We start from the raw sequence: 21,807 nt of genomic DNA, 5'->3' as shown, positions 1-21,807 counted from the left end.
ATATGTCACATAAGAAGACAATTTTCCAGTCATGCTTAATAATTAGACAAAAAAAATTATTCTGAAAGCAATGATTTCTTGAATAATAATCTAGCAGCATGTAAAAATCGTTAAAAGCAACCAATGCATCAATCATAAATATAGTCAATATTATATATATATTATATATAAATGACTAATAAATTTAATATTATGTTATTATTAGCATTACCAATCTTATTGTCAATTTGGATTTTATATTATTTGTTGTTACACTAGAAAAAATGTTTCGCAGTAGTATCGAATAATTTACTTAATATAAATTATTATAATAATTATTTAGTTGATATAAACAAATATTTTTTTATTTGCATGTATTTTGCAGAAGCAACTAAATTTTTTAATATTATATATTATATAAAACAAAAAAGTGCCTTCAGCAAAAGTTATTTAACATTTTTTAACAGCAACCAAATATTATGTTTCATATACCTAACAAAAGATTTAGCTGAAAAATACAAATAAATTAAAAATATACAATTAACAAAAATATATACTAACGTATGTACAATTAATTTATATTAATTCACATTAATTAGTATTGTAACATTCCAGAAAATATTGGTTAAATTGAAAGTGTGAAATATATTTCTGTTACTTAATATCTTTTCCGTGTGTTAGATTTCTGTGCGTCGTCTATATCCATATGCGTTAACGTTTGATCGGCATCCGCGGAAACGTCGCGGATCCCACGCTTTACGGCGCGGTGCGCGAATAACGGCGTCACTTCTCGCAAATGTGAGCGACTAGCGGACGTCGTGCGCGATTAAATATCAGTGAATGTTACCGAGAGTGAGTGATTCCACGAGAAGAATGGCGGTGAGACATTACGCGCATCAGTACACGATGCGGTTAACGGACGAGAAAATCGCCGATGGAAATGTCAGCAGTGAGAATAGCGACGCGGAAGATTACTATCCGCTGATCCACCACAGTACAAACGGCGCGATGGTTAATGCGAATGCACGTAGGCGAGCGAAAGAAGTTGGTTGGGATGAGATGGTAAGATTACTTCCTTCCTTCCTAACATATTTTCGTTTTTTATACCGTGAACATTTTTAGGTCCGAAAAATCTCTATTATCCTGCGAAAGATTCTTGAGTTTACTTATTATATTTGCGATCGAATTTGAGACTGATGACAAAATCATTTTTTAAATATTTTGTCTGGTTTACAGCATAGTTATACAGAGATATACAGTTAGGTATTAAAGAATTAATTTTTAACCAATTCCTTGATATAAATAACATTATTTTTCATATGTATATCGAAATCTATTATTTTTATCCAAAACATATAAGAACGATTTTATTTAACCAATTTTGATTGAATTGCTTAGTTTTGTTAGTCAAGTGCTTGTCAAAATATGCAGCGCCATATTAACATATTCAGTAAATAATAAATTAAACTTCAAGAGTTAAATTTTAATATTTTTTAAAATCAAGTTAAATTATTTTAGTTAAATTAACGACATATTGAGTAGGAACAACGGCGGCGACTTATAGAAATGATTAAGAGTAACTCGAATTGGGTATTCAATAATTTGATACTACGATTTTAACAGTGTATAATTACAAATGATAAGTCATATCATTTCATATAATACATAGTATAAATTATTTTCTTACACATTTTTTAATTATACATAGAGCAAAGACTATAATCTGGTATTAACTAGAAATATGGCAAAGCTAAGGAAAATGCCAAAATCATCAGAATAGCAATAATCTTCATTAATATTTCATTAAATGTAAACGATGAAAAATCTATTTTAATGTCGCACTTTTGACCCTTGGAGTGCTGTAATCGACATTTACAGCACTGGAAAATTACGTTTCGCGTTATCGCGAGAATTGCAGATTTAAGAAAACATTTTCTTGCGACACTTAAAAATACGTTTTAATTACTTCCGTAATCCTCTTTCCAGCTTTTCTACTTTCCTTCGCAATTTCTTCTATAATTCTTTGTTAATTATTCCATAGACATAATACCGTACTTTATCACACGTAACTCGAAAGTGTCTTTCTTACGCAAGTTCATTATAAAAACAATTAAAAATTTTGGTATCACTTAACTTCCATATAATTAATAGTAAGATAATTGTATCTAATATGTCCTACCTAAGCTTTGCGATTTTTTCTAGTTTTTTGCTAAATCTGAAATTGAAAATTGATAGCCAGATTTAAAGTAGAATTTCTAAACATTAACTTAAAATGTGAGACAATTTAAAATATTTATTTAAGTACAGTGAAGATTTTTAGAAGAAGTACCATTTAGGTCATATTGGATATATATATGCATTTAAATATGTCTAATTACATATGTTTTTCTTTTTTTTTTTTACAAAAAATATTAGAACAATGGATAATAAAGTGTGGTCCAATGCTACATTTATAAGTTTATATAACCTATCCCCTAATTAATATATTGGCATGTTTATTGACACATTGACATATAAAAGTATACAAAAAAACATTTTTGTCAATAATTCATTAAGTAAACAATGATTTATCTTAAGTTTTTCTCCTTAAAATAATGGCTTATGAAGTAAAAGTTAGATTTGAAGTAATAAAAGTACCGATAAAACATTAGAATTGATGCGTGTGTATTATTTTCTTTATTGATCTAGGTTATATTGGTTCTATCTTACAAAGAATTTTTTCTCTTTGATTTTAAGTAGAACATTATGACGAAAAAATAAGTTAAATGCAGCGTTGTAAGTATAAATATAGAGCTGCAATAATAGGAACTGCGAACATTAATAACCATTATTTGATAGTTATAAAATGTAATAACTTTTCTACGAAATATTAAAGCATGGAAAACACAATCGAGAAAATTCTATCTTTGACTTCACGTCAGCAATAGAATACATAAACTGAGCAGTCAACTATTACAAACAAGTCACGTTGACAGCCAGTATGTATATACTATCATTATTTGTTCAATTCATCATGTAACTACTTGGAAACAGCAAATAAATCATATTGTGTGCTAGGCCACATAGTAAAGTACAATTACTTTACTTTTTCATAAATTGCAAGATATTACAAGAAAGAAGAAAACGTGTATTTACAAAAAGACATATAGATAGATCACGATGGTCTTTCGAGATTTATACTTTCGCGATACGAAAATTTCCCCCTGTCTGGTTCATTGCAGTTTATATAATGGGGGACCACATGATGCCGTTTGAAATCTGCTTAAGAGCTTATTTGCGGGTGGCTGATTAAAGCATGGTATCAAAAGATTAACCACGTTCACACGTTATGAGGCGATTAAAACATCGTGGGCGATTTGGAAACCTCATTAAACGCGCCGAATCTCGTGCCGTTCGGTAGGATCCGTCACCGCGCGTATTTCATTAAGAAGATAAATGACGTGTATTCATATCCACGACGTGCGTTCCTCCGCATTAGCATCGCGCAATGTGCCCGTTTATCGCGACACCATTAGTACGCGTTATAACGTCCTACGTTTTTCTTGCAAATAAGAAATGCAAGAGACAAAAACACGAGAAGCTAGCTTAAAAAATCGATCTAACTATTGAAGATATTTAATTTTTTTCACGTTACAATATATCGTATATATGACTTACCAATCGTAATTTTATTATAATAAAAGCATTTACATCACAAGCTGTTCATTAAAAACAAACGTAATAATCTGTCTTAGTTTTTTGGGGGGTTGTGTCATAAGTGTATGAAGGAAAAAGTTTTTATACAAAATACTATATGTATCTATATTTACATTTAAATAAAGACTTATCTGCTACAGACAAATAAATCATACTTTAAATTTTCTGTTTGCTTTTTACGTGGTTTTTATTTCAGCTTTGGTATTTAAGATAAAATTAATTCAATTTTTCAGTATATTTTGATATATCTTCTCATTCATTATTTATATTTGGTCGGTTTGAAGTCTATTGGAGAGGGAGAGGGGAGAGAGAGAGAGAGAGAGAATGGGGGGGAAACAGAAGGGAGAGGGAGAGCACATCTGTGCAAATATCATGGCAGCGAAGGTTCGCCATAACTTATTTGGATGGTGCTGCATGAATAGCTTGTCCAGTTATTAAAGTTCCGTAATGCAGCTAGTGTTATATGTGTGCATGACAAGAACGATAAAAAATGATAAGCTAGTTTCCATTATTAAAAAGTGTCAACGTTACTTTTCATAAGGAGATGAATAATTTGCTTCTGGGTAACTTGGTAAAACACATGTATCTTTATTCTTTTTAAGGAGAAACGATCTTTTATTACATAAGCGCCCTAATATGTTGGCAGAAATGAGAATATAACGTCATCTTTTTTTTAAATAACCAACGCAAGATTGTTTGGCACGCATACAAAAATTGCTTAACAAAATATCCATCAAGTTAAGTATCAGATGTCGCGTGTTTTATAAACGAGACACGCGATTCTGCAAATTTGCATTAAATTCTGAGACCCGAGGCTAGAAATTTAAGAATGCGTCGCGTACCTTCTTTTATTTGAAAAAAGATATATTCTTTTTTTATGGTATAATAATAAAAGATATAACTTTTTAAAAGAGCTTTACAAAAATTGGCACCAGCATTTATTTAATAAAATAATTTTATAATATTTATGAAGCAACGTTTAATTAACGAATCAGTCAATTTAGAAAACATAATTTTTAATTAGACATTATTAGACAATAAATTAGACATTAAATTACTGTGTCTTAACAGTTTTTAATTCTTATAAAATAAGACAATCCATTCAGAGTTATTCCCAGGTCTATAATATCAGCGTTGCAATGTAATGAGGCAAACTATTAAATCCACGGTTGTACCACAGTTGAATGGATATGAGGATTTTGGGAAATGCCAAGTATATTTTGTTTTTTAGGCTTCGCTCTATTGATTATACTTAAAAAATAAAAATATAAATACAATTAACAAAATGCCGTTCAGAAAACAAAAAATTTGGTAAAATTCAAGTTATTTGTTATGATAAAATTGTAATAATAGTATTTTAAAATTTGTTTCAAGTATAATTTATGCGTTATAATGTTTTACAACTTCTGTATAAATTTCAAGTTGATCTCTTTCGCGGTTCTCGAAATCGTGGTAAAATCACCAAAATGTAGTTTCGAGAAAATCGCATTCAAAGACATAATATTTAGAACACTCGTACTTATACAGTTCAAAAAATTTCCTGCATTGTAGAAGACAGTCTTCAAAGTGCATTCAGCTTGAGCAGCAACCGTATAACTTCTTTTTTTTCTTGTCAAGCCTTCTTTGTACGACTAAGCTTCTTTTTATGCCAAGCGTGTCAGGCATCTGCGTTCGGTCGGCCGCGCGCCACACTATGTTTTATGCTCTCTTAACTTCAATTTTGCGAATTTTTCAAAAAGACAAACGAGAAAATATTTTTAAACATTATAGTATTGGAATATACATTAAATCGAAAATTAATTTTTTAAAAATTTTATACCTCTCTAGTCCTTTTAATATAACAAACGTGTAATATTATATTTTGGATATACATAGAGAAAATGATTTCTTTGGACTTAATAAATTTGATTATAACCGAACAAATTTATTTGGAATATTTCAAACAAATCAAAGTTTGAATCAATAAGTACGACTAATGATAGTGTTATTTTTGTTAAGTAATAGATGTTTTTTGAATAAAACAACATTTTTATTCAAACAAATGATATTTTGTATAATTATGATTATACCCTTATGAAAAAGTATTAGTGTCAAAAAAATTACACACAAAAAATTACACACAGAATTTGCTATTTTCTGCGATTTCTTTAGATTGGCAATAATACGGCAGTAATCGTATTACTGTGAATCTAAGGAAATCACAGAAAATGGCAGATTCTATGTGCGATTTTTTATGTGTAATTTTTTTCGGCAGTAATACTTTTTCATAAGGGTATATACGTTGTTTCAATGAAATAACTTTTAATCAAATAAATGGGATTATTAATTCCAATGAAATCTTTATCTCTGTGTACAAGGCCTCGATATTATTTTTAGAAACAAACCCAATATTTCAAATACTATTCCCAATAAAGTTGAAAAGATTTAACACAGAATTAAAATATAAATAAAAAACTAATTACTTTCTCAAATCTTTTTTTATTAAGAAAATTCTTTTTTCTAATTAAACAATCTATCAACGCACTAAAAATTCTTATGTTCAGTTTTAAAATAATGGTTCTCACGAATAGCTGTTTGCGCTGCGCTAATACTTCTCTTAATTTTCCCGCTACTATTATGAGCGTGGTATGCAAAGGTTTATATTCTCACGCCAATTATGAAATACGATCGATTCGCGGCATTATTCAAACGATCTAACGCCACAGTGAGTTGGAACATTGAATAAATTCTATTTGTTCGACAATATCCGCATTTGATTAGATGGACGCACGGAACGCACTAGGCAAAGAGGATATAAATCAGAAACACCCTGTCGCACGATTTGGTAACGTTGGCTCTATGTGCGATTAATTAATACAGAGTGTCGGTCGAAATTTACGTTCGAATCGCATCCCCGACGTAGACAATGGGATATTGCAATGAAACAAAGCTCAATATGGGAACTGAAACTGTCTTTGAATGAGAAAAAATTGCGCTAAAACTTTTTGCAAAATTTTTAAACATTGTTTATTTTACGAAAATGGAATTTAACGACTTAGTTTTATAATACTTTGATACAAGATTGTCAGAAAAATAAATTCAATGCTTACAAAGAAACCTTTTTTCTAACAATATAATAAAAGAAAGAGAAAAGCTATGGAGATACGCGAAAGTTAATAAAATAAAGTATGAACAACAAAATTGTCCTGTATTTTGCAAAATTAACAAGATAAAGAGTCTTTTGTCATATTATCGTATGTTTTGTCAGGCATTCGAAGTATGTGCCTTTCTCAGAAGATGGCGCCACAATAATCATAATGCATTAAATTATTAAAAATATTTTTAATCTTTTATTTTTTGTTATATTTTTTATGTAACTATTTTTAAATCATAAACTTTTTCATATAGCTATTTTGTAAAAAATTTCGAGATTGAAATGTTTTTATTCACGCATATTTGAAGCAAAATATGATTTTTAAAAATTCTATACAAAGTTTAACTATATTTTTCAATAAGTTTGAGTTTGAAATTTTATGTAAATAAATAAATAGTTGTATAGAAAATTATTTATAATTAGGTACTGATAACTAGACCTTCAATTATTGGCTAACATTATTTAACAAAGTAAGAAAAAAAATTTTATGCACTGTTTAAGCTTTATCCGTATTATAATATATCATAAAAAATATATCATAAAAATAAGCATTTTTTATGTTGCAAAATTAACATTAAATTATAGATCTAAACCAAAATGAAACATTAAAAAAAAATAAAATTATGATCCTTTAGCTTTAATTGCTTTCTTGAATCAGTTTTCTATGATTATTTTTAAGAAAGTTATGATTTTTCAAAAATTACCCTGCAATTATCGTTACTTTGTTCACATATTTGCCAAAATTATAATATATAGTTTCATCAATAATTGTTACCGTTCCACTTCTTTACTAGAAGGTTGAAATTAAATACAATTACGATTGAAAACCATCTCATTATTGTGTATTCTTTAATAGAAGCGTAAAACGCGAGTGATGATGTTCTCACTAGCCACGTTGGCTAGTGAGGAATAAAAAATTACGTTGGCTAGTAAGGGTTAATACATTTTAAAAAATACTTTTATGAAAATGTCAATAGTCAACAAAACGAGCAAATAAGGATGTCGTATAAATATGTTAAAATATACGATTTAGTCTCGGATAATTAAGATGACTGAACGTTTCGACTGTATTGCTTTTATCAGCCTAGAAAAAAGTTAATCAACAATTAATAAAAAACAAAAGGCCGCTATAATTATAAAGAATTTAAATAATATAAACACAAGTGAGAAAAACATAAATTAAATAATTTGACTATAGTTATGCAAGAGACGTTTAATCCATAAAATTATAATTTTGTAATTATTGTAATCAGTGGATAGTATATTTTTCTATATTAAACAAGAAAAGATCCAAGCCTAATATACGCCTATAATTAATAAAAATCAGTTTTTACTTACATTTGAAAATCACATTAAATATTATTTGCATTTTTTCTTGAAATGAATTTCATTTGAGTTGGGTGTTTCTCGCATAACTACGGCCAAATTTCATAACCAGAAACACAAGAAGATCGATATAAGAGGCAAAAACCTGAAAACATTGTTATTTAAATTCTTCACAGTTGGTACTTTTTTTATTCTGACCGTTAAAACAACATTTTTATTATTCTTAATTAGCTCTTTGCTTTAAAGAATAATTATACGATACGTGCGATCATGTGCAACGCTCGTCGTCACGTGCAACGTTTGGAGAAAGACATCACATCGTCTCGTTACGTATACTTTATATTCAAACGACTCCGAGTCGCCGGCAATGTCATTCCGCGTTGAAGCGATGCAAAGTTAGCGGTCTACGTTCATCATCCTTACCAAATGAGATCCGCGGCACGTGGAATTCGATATCGGTGCCCCTGGAGTGAGCGGATGACCTGGGCGACCTCGTTAGCTCCGGAAGATCTATGGGGGATATTGGAATATCCGCACAATGCGCCAACTGATACCTGCCATGGAGATCGTGTGGGATGAATATTTTCTCTTCCGTAAAAAAAAGGGGCGAGAACTCTCTTTCTTTCGTCTATGAATGGTTTTATATGCAAACAAATGTGATATGTCTAAACTTTAATTATCAGAGAACGTCACAGAATACTGTTCTTTAAGAATATTTTCTACGTTAACTTTCGAATTAGATATACATAGTAAAACAAATTTTTATCACTTGTATCTAATTGCAAAAAAAACTTTTAGTTGTTATCGGGTAGAATGGTACAGGATAATTGCCTCTTTTAATATCTTTTAGCTTGATTACCGTTTTCAAAGAATTTAAAAAATTATAAGTCGTTAATTATCCCGTATCATCCGCTTTGATTTCTTTTTTACACGCAAGATATTTCATTGAAATTTTAATAAAAGAGATATCAAAGTTACATTAATGGGCTTAGTGAAACGAGGGTGAGTTATAAAAGTAATTGTCAAGCATTCATTCTAGGAAAATAAAATTTTAATGCTTCTTATTAGAGATCGATTTCAAATTTACGAACTTTTTTTTTAGTTTTTGTAATAAGAGATAATCTATCTACTTTTTCTTAAGAATATCGAAGATTAGTAAAACTAACTTTTTAATGTCGTGTGTATCAGTTTAAATTTAACAAAGGATACTTGTGAAATGTGAAATTTTTTATTTTTTTGAAATTATTTTTAGGTTCTTTACTTGAATTTTAAATTTTAACTTGTCTCTTCTCCTTTAAGAAACCTATTTGATCATCAAAAATTGAATTGAAAGGGGAATACGAAACCATCGATAACTGCAATCTTCAACTCATTCCTCGCGAATATCACCGCAAATCTTGCGAGCAAATTTCATTTCGAGCAATACAGCCGCATAGGAATTTTCAGAAAATCACGCGGTAACAACGTCTAGTAGAGTCGGAGTCGGGGATAATCGATAAAAGCATGCATGCACACAAGGAGGCATGTCAATCCGACGTCGGCGTCGCATAAACTGCAAGGTTTGCGGCTAGACGAGAAAGATGCAGTATGCCTAAGGGAACTATAAATCTAGCCCCTATTGTCGTCGACGGCTCCCAGTCACGTGCTGCGGAGAGCTGCATCCCCTTGAGTTCGCCACCCCTTTCGTCTCTTTTTCCATCTTACCGTCGCCGATCGTCACTGTGCGCAGCGCAAGCACACACGTGCCAACGGCTTTTCTTTGGACTTGTTGCGTTGCGGCGACCATCGCACCTGCAATTTATACAACCTGCTCCCTGTGCCTTCTTTATTTCCTTCCTTTCGCAGCTCGATACAGACGAGAATACTGCATAACTAATGGGCGCCTGTATATGAGAGACAAAGTAGCGAGATCTTTCGTATATTGCTCGTCAGAACACGCGGAGATCTGACATACAAAAGTGAAAATTACACGAAGAAAAAGATAGTACAAATTTATTTGTGTATATAAATTAAAATTTGGCAAAATAATATTTTATTTATAAATCCTAGCAAATAAACCAATTAAGAAAAATAAAATATATGTTTCATTATCACAATCAAATTTTTTTATAATCAATAAATATCGAATAAGAAAACAAGTCACAAATTTTGTCTTTTGATATTTCTTGTGAGAGAAATATTTCTTTTATAACTTTAATTCAAACATTATCTCTCATAGTTGCAATTAATTTCATAGACATTACAAAATTGGACAAAATGAGTTATTACATTATTTTTAATTAACACATTTTAAGTTTCTTTTAGTACAAAGAAGAAATTTTTATTTTTTTTAATTTTGTAATAGAGAATGTTATTTTCCTTTCAATAATTTCTATAATTCTTTTACATTTATTTCTTCGGTAAATTCAAATTTTGCAAAGAATGAAATTTTTTTCGTATTCCATTGTAAATAAAATTTTATCTTGGTAGATCGATATCATTATAATTTTACAGGACGCTAAGAAATACGACTAAATAGAAATGGTTTGATTGTTTAAGGCGTCTTACATATTAATTGCGTTATCTCAACTATAACACGTATTTCATTTACGTCGTACTTGTACACGTATCTGTTGCATGCTGTCTTGAGACCATTAATTTATGGCGACTGCAAACGTAGCTGTGCTAACGGTCGAAACATAGTTTGGGTAAGATGTAACGCTGGCACATTTGCAGCACGTAAACCATTACACCCGTTTTGCAACAATAGATCACTGTGACTTTGTTGTTGTTCCATAAGGATAATACTGCGCTATCCCAGTGGTACTTTAGAACATAGAAACAACTTAGAATTTGCATACTAAGAAGATTTCACGAAATCGCAGTCATTGCTCTCTCTTCATTTTTTTGCATTTCATATTAAGACAACAATACATTATTTTCAAAACAAATCCTTTGTTATTTATTAGAACATATTATTAATTAGTTATATACTATTATTAAATATTTATAAAATTACATTATTATTTTATTTCTAATGTCTTTTTGTAGATGCATGTAATATAATGAAAATAATGATTTTACATTAATAAAGTTATCCTACTTTTAGAATTGTAAAATAATTAACGAGTCGTATTTTTTCTTAAAAGATGTTTAGAGTTCTTCGTACGTTTGAAAAAAAAATTATTACTGGAAATAACAAAAGTAGGAAAATAAGAAAATTGTAAGAAGTTCTTATGATGCGCGTTAATTAAAATAAAATTTTTCGCGTATTTATATAAAGTTAAAGGGAATTATATATCGAAACATTTGAAAAGTTAATGGATATATTTTTTGAATAAATATTAAAATATTATTTTTTTTACGGATTTTTATTTTATAAAATAAATTTGTATGAAAACAATCAAAAGTTAGCTTTTAACCATCAATTTAAAAGTTTTGAAAATAAAAGCAATATTGACAATATTGACAATTAATCCGGAAAATTTATAAATTGATCACAATGCGAGAGTACGAGTAGGTATATTAGAAATTTTGCGAAATTGAGGAACAAATTGAATTAATAATATAAAAAATTTAAATTTGACGTTTTTCGATTTTAATCAATAGCAATAAAAAATACGATATTTAGGATCTTTACGCTTGCTTGTTAAACACTCGAAAATTATTTGGATTATGTATAAATAATATATAATATATTGTTTACAGAAAAATTTAGAACTGTTTCCGCTTCGGCAAAGCAAATTGCTTCAACCGCATAATTTAATACTATAGAAGTACAATATATCTTATAAATCTTCTAATATCTTTATAAATGTGATGTAACATCTGTGCAACGAAACGTAACCAATTTCACAACTTGTCATTTCCAGAGACGATATGAAGGCTGTTCAAGCGTGATGAGCAGTGTTGCAAGAAGTTTTGATACTCTAGCAATTAGTTTTAGCATGTAACATAATCATTTTGATGATCCAACAAAATTATTTTCAAATCTGCATCTAGCTCACTTTTTAAATACTCCAGCAAAACCGTTCTTACTTTCTATACATAAAAGAAATAGAAACAAGTTTGAAATTATTTCTACATTACAGTACATTAGAAGAGCGGGGTTTTTAAATTAAAATTGGAGATGTCATTTTACTACTTCTAAATTTATTACTTCTAGATTTCTAGATTTACTACATAGATATTTTTTCATAATGCTTTCAAAGGACTGTCCATTCCGTCCAAATGACAGAAGAGAGACATTTATTCTCACGAAAGTACAAGACAATACCGGTCTCAACGAGGTGGTGCGACGCGCTTTACGCACGAAATTATTAATATGTTCAATGCGGAGTAATTCGAATTTATGATAGCGCGCCAATAATGGTGTCGCTGAATTATTACTCCGACGCTGCAGCAAACGATATACACGCAGGCCACGATCCCGAGGTTAGTGCAAGGGAACGTCGAGGTATACGCAACTTTGACGGCCCTATAAACATTCGACGATTTATCGCACGCGCCGTGCCGCGCCGCGCCTCGCCTCCCGCGTACGGTTACCTCTCATCGTCGAGAGCCGGTCAGGCTCCTTATTATTAGCCGCCAACGCTATTGTTTCGGTGGTGTGCGACAGGCAGCTTAACGGCCGCTTTTTACGTGTCGCGGCGTGGAATTAAGCGCAGTCCCCAATTTACCCTGGCGTACTTTCGAGAGCGCGCGAGAGAGCGGTGGCTGTTTTGCAGAGCGCGAGAGCTGTAAACAGAGTTTCGCCCTCCGCTAGCATAAATTGCAGTCGCTTTTACGCTCCCGTTACCACGTACGCAATATCTTCTCGGTGGCAGAGCGTTGCAAGTCGAAAAAAAGTTCATCTTTCCAAGGATTTTTTCAAATAAACCGAAAACAAATGTTCTTCAGACGAGACAAAAATCTTAAACTTTGCAAATAATTCCTTTGGGAAGTTAAATTAAATAGATAAACCCAAGTCGTAGTTTGAAAATCATATATATAGCTAACATAGATTATTAGTATCTAATTTTATAATTTTTGTACTTTTTAAAGCGCGTAAATTTTTTATATAAAATTATATTGCGTATCTTCGCTTTTTTTGTGCCGTTTTCAAACAATCATAGTAAGAAACTCGAAATTAAATTATTTCACTTTGTAATTTATAAAGTTTAATTTTACTGAATGTTGTACTGAACATTGTACGTGCTGGTTAATATTTATTATGTCATTGTGAGAAATAATTTTTCATAAAAACACTAAGCTGCAATAAGAAATATATTAAAATGAGAAATGTCATATTCTTTAAATTTGATTTTTATGCTTATTTTGTACGATTATTACTACTATATAGTAATAGTTTTCCAATTAATTTTTAAAAATAAAGATATTGAGAAAATAATATTTTCTAAATTATAAAGTAAATTCTCATGATCAAATATGTAACTTTGGACACTTACATAAAAATCTATTACTAATTTCAAATGCTTTTTTTATTATAATATTAACATTTAACTGTAATTTTTTATATTTAAGATTACAAATAAATTTTAATATTATAATAAAGAAACATTTGAGTTTAATAATAAGTTTTTGTGTAAGTGGTGGAAAAATAAGTACGAGGTCACTAAGACGTTTATCTTAAGCATTTGAAAAAGAAACTGGTTTAAAGAACTTCAGAGATACAATGTTATTTTTTAACTCTTAGAGAATTTTACGTTAACAAATTTGTAATTTGAAGATTATAAAGGAAATAATATTGACAATTGAAAATGTATAAATGATATTAAAAAAAATAATATTCTTAAATATTTCTCGTAAAAACAAGTCAATGTTAATCAAAGAAATGGGTGAAAGAATAGATGCGAGATATCATCATAAAATCTAAACTTGTATAATAATAAAATTAATTGTAAATATAAAATTAATAGTCCATTATTTAACAAAAACTTCATTTTTAAGATACAATTCTTCAGCAAGAAGATACATGCACTTGTGAAAATTATGTATATATTTATAGCTTTGTATTAATGAATACATTTCAATAGGCTCATTAGCATATATCAATAGTGAATTACCATAGTCATAAGCCGATAACCAGTTGCCGACAACGTACGATAGTATTATAATATATTTAGTGGCGTTAATGCTACGAAAAATAGAGCAAGTACTATATATATTGATAGATTTCTTATGCAAAATTTACAGAAAGTAGATAACCTTAAAGCATTTTGATATATACTTTAATTGCAATTTTGTTGCGCATATAATGATACAACAAATAAAAATTTTAGCATAATCATTTTAATATATTTATAGAAGCGTAATAAAGTCCTTACTTTTGAGTTTTTAATATTTAATATTTTTTAATAATCAAACTAAATAAAAAATACAAGTTTTATAAGACAGTACTTTCAATATCACGTTTTATAGAGCAGGGCTCGGCAAAAAATGCACATTTCGGCCGATTTTCAGTTTGTGCTATTTCCGTTACGTCACCAACCTGCATGCAGTTCAAATGTCAATCAGCATTTGGATTCTGCGGAAATTAGTAAAGTAAAGGCCTAAAGGGAAAGTTTTAAGCTGAAAATCGAAATAAAACATTTTTTGCCGAGTACTGTTTTAGAGAATGAGAATTTTTGAAACTAATACATATAAGATAATAAATTTTTGGTGTTTATTTCAACCGTTTTAATCTCAAAAAAGAAGAATGTTATTCATGTAGAAAATTTCAGTGAATTTTAAACCGTTTATTCGGCAGAGTGTTCTCGAATTATAATGTCGGGACACTAATGTTTTAAGAGCTATCGAAAATGAGGGGCCCTTCACAAATAAAGCTTTCGAGCAAAAAAAATAATGAATCAATTAATCCAATTTGAAATTGTACTTCAATTCGAGACTCGGCTACTACGACATAAAATGTTGGCACCTGAAAAATTGTAAAAGCATGATACAACTTCTCTCCGTATTTTCGGTAAATATAAAAGGATTTCAAATTTCACAAACAAATACAAAACCATGTGTTCACTACTCGTTCGACATTTGAGATATTTTATTATAAACTTATAAAGTTTTTTTATCTGATATTACAAAAATGTCGTTTTAACTTCGGATTTACTTTCCATCGCTTCTGAAAATATGTAATGTGTATCGAATATATCTACGGAGAATGAAACGGGATAGTGCGACGCATGAATTTTCGGCGCGTTTTGACGCCCCGGAAGAGTCAATAAAAGCCGAGCAGGAAATCCGGAGCAAAAGTGCCGTGAGGCGTCAGCAAGGATACATCAAAAGATTTTCGCGCGCAAGTCAGGCGGTAAATGAGCTAAACGGCCTTGGGCCAAAAGCTGGCGTCAAAGAGGAATTCAGGAGCCGTGCGCTAGGTGAAATTCTTGACTCTGCCCTCAGGACAGTGAATTACTACCTAGCACGCCACCCCTAGATTGCTATTCGCGCTGCCCCACTGCGTGCAAGGGGGCTCTTCCCATGTTGCAATGTTGAGAGATGACACTGCTGCGCGACAGGAAGACATCCCTGTCGCTCCGGAGATGCCACGTCCGTCTATATTAACATCTTTGTCTATTTGTCATGTTTACGAATGTGGAAGACACCGGAAATACGCGAAACATTTCGTTATTCAATGTAAATTGCCAAGTCGGGTAAAATTTTTCTCCAAATTAGGATTTTCTTGTTATCATAGGGGATTTTTTTGGAGGATAAAAAGTTTAGAACAATTTTTGGGAGAGAAAAATATAAAGATTTATCTAGTAGATTATTTTTTAAAGAAATCTCCCTGTACGACAATAACAAAACGTAGAATATTGGGCAAAAATTCTCCAACCTGGCAACACTGTGTTATACGTCGAAAGATTGTATTCCGGAAAATTATGAGTTTGTAAAAAGTTATTTCAAGTAAAACGCTTAAAGGTTTCAATCAATATACAGGGTGTTTCTTAAAACGCGTCCATCAATTATGTAGTTATTCTTGTCTAAAAACTGAGTCAAAAGGTCTTGAACTATTTTTTTCTACAATGCTTAATAAAGCGGTAATTATTGAGTAAGACTTGGTGAAGTTGCAGAAGCAACTAACACTGTACATTACCAGACGCGCGGTTTACCGATGTACGTATGTCTCTTTAAAGGACGGCGCTGATTCGATTAGCTTTATTCAAAAATTATTGTTTTATTAAGTATTATAAAAAAAAATTATTCAAGACTTTTTGACTCAGTTTTTAGCAAGGAATAACACTTAATAATTGGTGGGGGTTTTTTAAGAAACACCCTGTATATATACAACGGTTGGTATAATTTCGTGATATATCCGAAAGCTTTATTTGTACAGTAGTTTTCACTGCACTTGTTTTTAATAAAAAGATATTCAGTTGTACATTCAATTTCAAATGCGCTTTTGTTTTATACGTAATTATTTTATGTAGGTTATAATACATGTGATTACACTAATTGTTACATCGATAAATCGATTCAACTCACTATTATATTAATAGTAAAAACCTGATATCACAATACTGATATGACATAAAAGTACATAACGGGGTGATTGCGTGTAAATTACCCTCACTTTTATCTCATTTCTATTTTTTCCGACTTCTGCGGCTAATATGTAAACACTTAAATTTTATATGTAAGTTTATTAAGTCTATTAGATTTTCTTCGTTGGCATTTATTTCAGAATTGTTTTTCAAGTACGTTTATTCTGATAAGAAATTAAATGCGTCGCAATCATAGCGTGATAAAAGATGATTATTTAATATTTACATAACTGTAACTAACGTATTTTACTAAATTACAGAGAACTTTGAAACGTTAGTTTCCGACGTTTCTACACAGAATTTCGCGTAACGATTAAACGTTTTTCCACATTTCTGTACTGTTGTTGCAGTGCTTTTGAAAAATTCGGTCGCTTCTGCACTTTTATTAAAAAATAATTGAATGTCAACCCCGTTATTTCTGTTCGGTAAGCTCGCATGTGAATGGATCTGGCATCACAGAAATGCTTGATGGAATAAACACACTGGAACGCGAGGATATAAAATTAAAAAGGCACCTTGATAGAGTGGCCACTTGTCGTCGGTAGTCTAACAGTAAGTATTATCGAGTCTCATCGTCGCGTCGTTCGCAGTAGTACATTATTGAAAAAATTTGCTGGACGAAGAAATAGGAAATGACATACACATAGTTAATTAAATTCGTGATTTTATATTCCAAAAATTCGCAAAAAATTACATATCGCCGTTTATAAAAAGAAACTACATTGCGTGATGAAGTCAACGTTTCTATCGCATTGACGATACTGATATTACACTTGTATGTGTATAATATGCAAATTGTTTATTGTGCGTCAATAAACAATTAAGTTTTGTCAAGTCAAAAATATTTGATTAAAATTTAGAAGAAGCCAACGAACAGTTATAGGATCTTAGTTTAACAATATTTCTTATAATTTTATATATATTTTCTTTAATTTGTTGAATTCTTTAATTGAAATTGCACGTCGTTACTTTTGTTTCTTAAACGCATTTCTTAAGTTGAATCAGAATAGTATAAATAAAATATTGTAATATTAAATTGAAAAATAATTTAATGATACCGATGCTAACAAGCATCTAGTACGGTAATGATGCTAATAAAGTTCCAAAATACTGTAAATTTCTTGCGATAAATATTGGAAACGTTATAAAATATTTATTATCAATTTAACGTTGTAATATTATTATTCTGATTCAACTTAAGAATTGCGTTTCAAAATCGAAAGTAAGGCGCGCAGTTTGAACTAGAAAAAATAAAATCACATAACAAATATAAGTTTGACTTTGCTATGACTGTTCGTTAACTGAGAGATTTTTAATTATGTTATACATATCACGTCTTATCTCATTTATCGAAAAAATTTTATGATTCTAAAAATATGAAAAAGTATTAGTTAAATATTATAGTTTGAAACAGTATTGTTTAATAAATTGCGCGCGCGCATGCGAATTTAGAGAAAAAAGTGAAAAATATGTATTGAGGTAATCCATTATACATATATAGTACAATCCCATTAATCGCTTTGATTTGTTGAGTGTGCCGTTCCGTTTAACATGTCCACTTCGCTCGAGTTCACATTTCAAGCAAATTTTGATAGACACTGATATCGCCAATTTTCTGAAACGCGCGAAATGGCTCTTCCATATTGATGCGATAATGGTCCGATCGAAATACCAATCTTATATTTTCTCTTTGGTTGCCAAATTGTCTATGTACAATCCAGTGAGTTTAACCGCATGGAACAAAATATAGTCGATTAAATTTACCAAGCGCTATGGCGGATAATTGGAAACCACTGTGGCTCAAGCTTCGAAAAAGAATGGCGGAAAGCGATTTGCCTTGAAGCAAATTTAAATGTATACGTAAGGTATCGTTTTAACAAAATTTGCGGATACTATAGCTATTTATTTATTTTACGTATAAAAAAGTTACTCCCGTATTTTAGAAACAAAAACGTTAATCGAAATAATGCAAGGAGCCCAAACAGATAAATAAAAAAACTTTATAACCGACATAATTTTTTCTCAACATACATATTTAAATTGAGGTATAAAATTCAGGTTTATTGCACCAACGTATTTAGTATCATTAATTATTAAATACAAGATTATTTTAACGTACGCGCGGTTAATTCTCTTTTTATTATTTTGTCTAATAGATTTAAGTTTGGCATACGTCTCAGAAACAAAAGTTTTCCAATATTTGATATAATTTATATACTTTCCTTATAATTGCTTTTTGTATCACATTATGTATTATTATTTTCTGTAATCAATATAAAATTTAATCAAGATAAAATTTTTAATGCTTTAAATATTAGCTTACAAATAGTTCATATTGATTTTATAATTCTTTAGTATTAATGTTAAATAGTGACAAAGTAATTATATCCATTTCTACCTAATGTACTCATGTACTTTCGCTGCATGTTACATGTCAACGTACATGAAATATGCATATGCACAAATGCACGGGAATATATCTATGTTCTATCACACACCTTCGCAGATACTGTCGTGCAACTAAATCTCGATATTCGAAGCACGAGCGACAGCTTATTGCGAACCATTTTATATTGAGATCGTAGAACACGTGGGAATCAAGCCTTATGGAAAATCGCATATGATATTCATGTTAACTATTGAATACAACGTATCGAATTTATCCAAATGCTAGAGATCTCGCATCGCTGTACAACGTCATGGATAAATTTCTCATAGTTGTATCACAGAATTATGATATTATCGCGTATCTCGCAGCAGTAATCTCGTTTAAAAAAATGTGACTTTTGGAGTTAATACTCATTCCAGATATTCGAGAACATTATTTTACTTATTTATTATCAAACGATTATTATCACGGGCGAGATTTTTTAACAATATATTTTTGTTTAAGAAGAGGATGTAAGTTTAAATGTGTTTTTTGAAAATAATTTGCGGAATTATGAAAATATTTATTTTTAAGTTTTTTTAAATAATTCTGAATAAATTTAGTTATTTTAAATGACTTGTTATATACATATATGTATATAAATAATAGTATAAAAGAATGGTTTTTTTATAAATAATTTTATTTTAAAAGAATTCAAATTGTTTGTGCAGGAAGTTTATCGCAATACGCCTAATTAAAATTTATAGATTTTTATTCTGCGCTAATTTGTTTTGTTTTCGATCAATCATATTTTATGTCAATTGGATGCAAGTTCTTGCATTCAATTGACGTAAAATATGATTGATCCTTTCTCTAACTTGCAGAATGTTTCGATAACGACAACATAAAAATATCATAACCAAATTTGGATACATTTTTTCTTTTGTTTCCTAACATTATAAAAAATAAAAAGTTTGATCCAAAAGTTTTAATATCTTAAATGAGCATCTTTATACACTTTGCGTTGCAACGCTTTTTAATTTAAGTAGCACACGTGGGAAAAGTAAAAAATATTTGAGATAAGAGGAGAGAGAGATATAGGCCGCGGCGAAACGGAAGAGAAACGAATATCGTCTCGGTATTTCGCGATGGTGAAAAAGGCGAGAATGCCTCTCTTTTCACGTAGCTTTCATTGGCCCCGTCGCGTCGTTACTTCCACTCGTTCCTTCCCGCTCGTCACTTCCGATTCGATTGTTTACCACGGTAGTACGGCCGATGTGAGATTGGGGGTAAGTATCGATTTGGTGCGCGGGTAACTTCCACTGCTGAAGCACAATGCCACGGTCCAGGATCGCCAGGTTAACCGCTGGAAAATCGTGCACCTGTTTCTAAAAGCTGGCACAAGGATGCCAGCCGATCAGGCGACAAGCATTTTCTAAGCGGGTTATTGTCGAGCGCGACATTATTTATTGCCGTAACGTCATAGCGTTTTCATTGCTATTTCGATCAACCTACCTCACAGCTTCGGCATTGCCCTACTTGTACGAGAGTTACCCCTCGAACGAGTATTGCTATGCGGGGGTACTTGGAGGATTTCGATAAAAGCCGAGGATAAAAGCACACTCTGACGAGACTTCTAAACGCAACACACCTATACGTATAAGCGAAATTACGTTTCCCTCGGAACCCGCGTTAATTATTTGTGTTATAAATCAGAGAAATCAACAAAAATAAAATATAGGAATTAATTAATAACGAATCAACGTAAAAATAGGTTATAATTTTTAGCTTCTAAATTCTATGCACGTTATAACTGCTCTCGTAACTGCTACAGTTATAACTGCTACAGAGATATCAGATTTTGTTTTATAATTTAAAGTAGCCTTTATAATTTTACTTTGCTAAATAAATAATAACTAAGTATTAAATTTTACTGTGTAATTCTGTTTCATTATGAAAATGATATTTTAATTTTTGATATTATATAATATATTAGTTATTTAATTTGCATGTTTCTGCAAAAAAAGATATAAAATATAATTTATCGTAAAGTTTGGTTTCAGGGGGATAGAACAGTTTGTAATGATGAGAAACTCGGTAAATTTTGATTTATTAATGTAAGATTGAATTAAATACAAAATCATTTAATTTATAATATACTATATTTCAACAATAAATTTATGTTTAAAGTTACAAACGTATTATAAAGTTGCTGCGCAGTCTAACTCATAACGCTGTAAATCTGTAGTTTTGCCACTTAGATTTTACTTTAGAGAAGCATACTGTCGATTAAATATTGCTAGTGAATTAAATAATATCTCTGAAATGGATAATAAATGTAAACCATTCATGAAACATTACTTGCAAAATAAATAGAAAAACAGGATTTTAATGTACAGCATAAAATGTGATTTTAAAAAATAATTGAATTTTGTGACAAAATTTTCAATAAAAATTTTTAGAGAAATAATTTCGTAGTTGCATGATGTTGGTTATGATATTCTCTAGTTCAACATATTTAAGTATCTGTGAAAGATAACTCGAGAATGGACAAAGATCTCGAGATACTATTTTCTTAAAATTAAAGCGCATTAAATATTCTAGAACTAACAAAACTACAATTAACTTTATAGTGTTATTTAATTGCATTTTATAGTGTTATTTAATTGCATTTTATAGTGTTATTTAATTGCATTTATTCAATAAAAAACACTTTATTTGTTTGATTTTTGTATTTTTTTGTTAATCCTTACTGGATTCTTTTTATTCTAATTCATTTTATAGTGAAA

General features: G+C 30.3%; 1 protein-coding gene across 2 annotated transcripts in view; it reads left to right on the top strand.

The window, feature by feature from the left end:
• Positions 1–21,807, top strand: part of LOC120356820 (dipeptidyl aminopeptidase-like protein 6) — a 528,524-nt gene that overhangs the window by 361 nt on the left and 506,356 nt on the right. Inside the window, exon 2 of one of the 2 annotated variants that reach the window (XM_039447189.1) lies at positions 661–1,041. In XM_039447189.1, coding sequence (XP_039303123.1) covers positions 820–1,041 — 222 coding nt within the window. In that variant the 5' untranslated portion in view covers positions 661–819. Of the gene's footprint in view, positions 1–518; positions 1,042–21,807 lie in introns of those variants that run through there. The other variant, XM_039447190.1, reaches the window with a different exon arrangement.

The sequence above is a fragment of the Solenopsis invicta genome, chromosome 3 (assembly GCF_016802725.1).
Source record: "Solenopsis invicta isolate M01_SB chromosome 3, UNIL_Sinv_3.0, whole genome shotgun sequence".
Taxonomy (NCBI): domain Eukaryota; kingdom Metazoa; phylum Arthropoda; class Insecta; order Hymenoptera; family Formicidae; genus Solenopsis; species Solenopsis invicta.
This window is presented reverse-complemented; position numbering and strand designations above follow the sequence as displayed.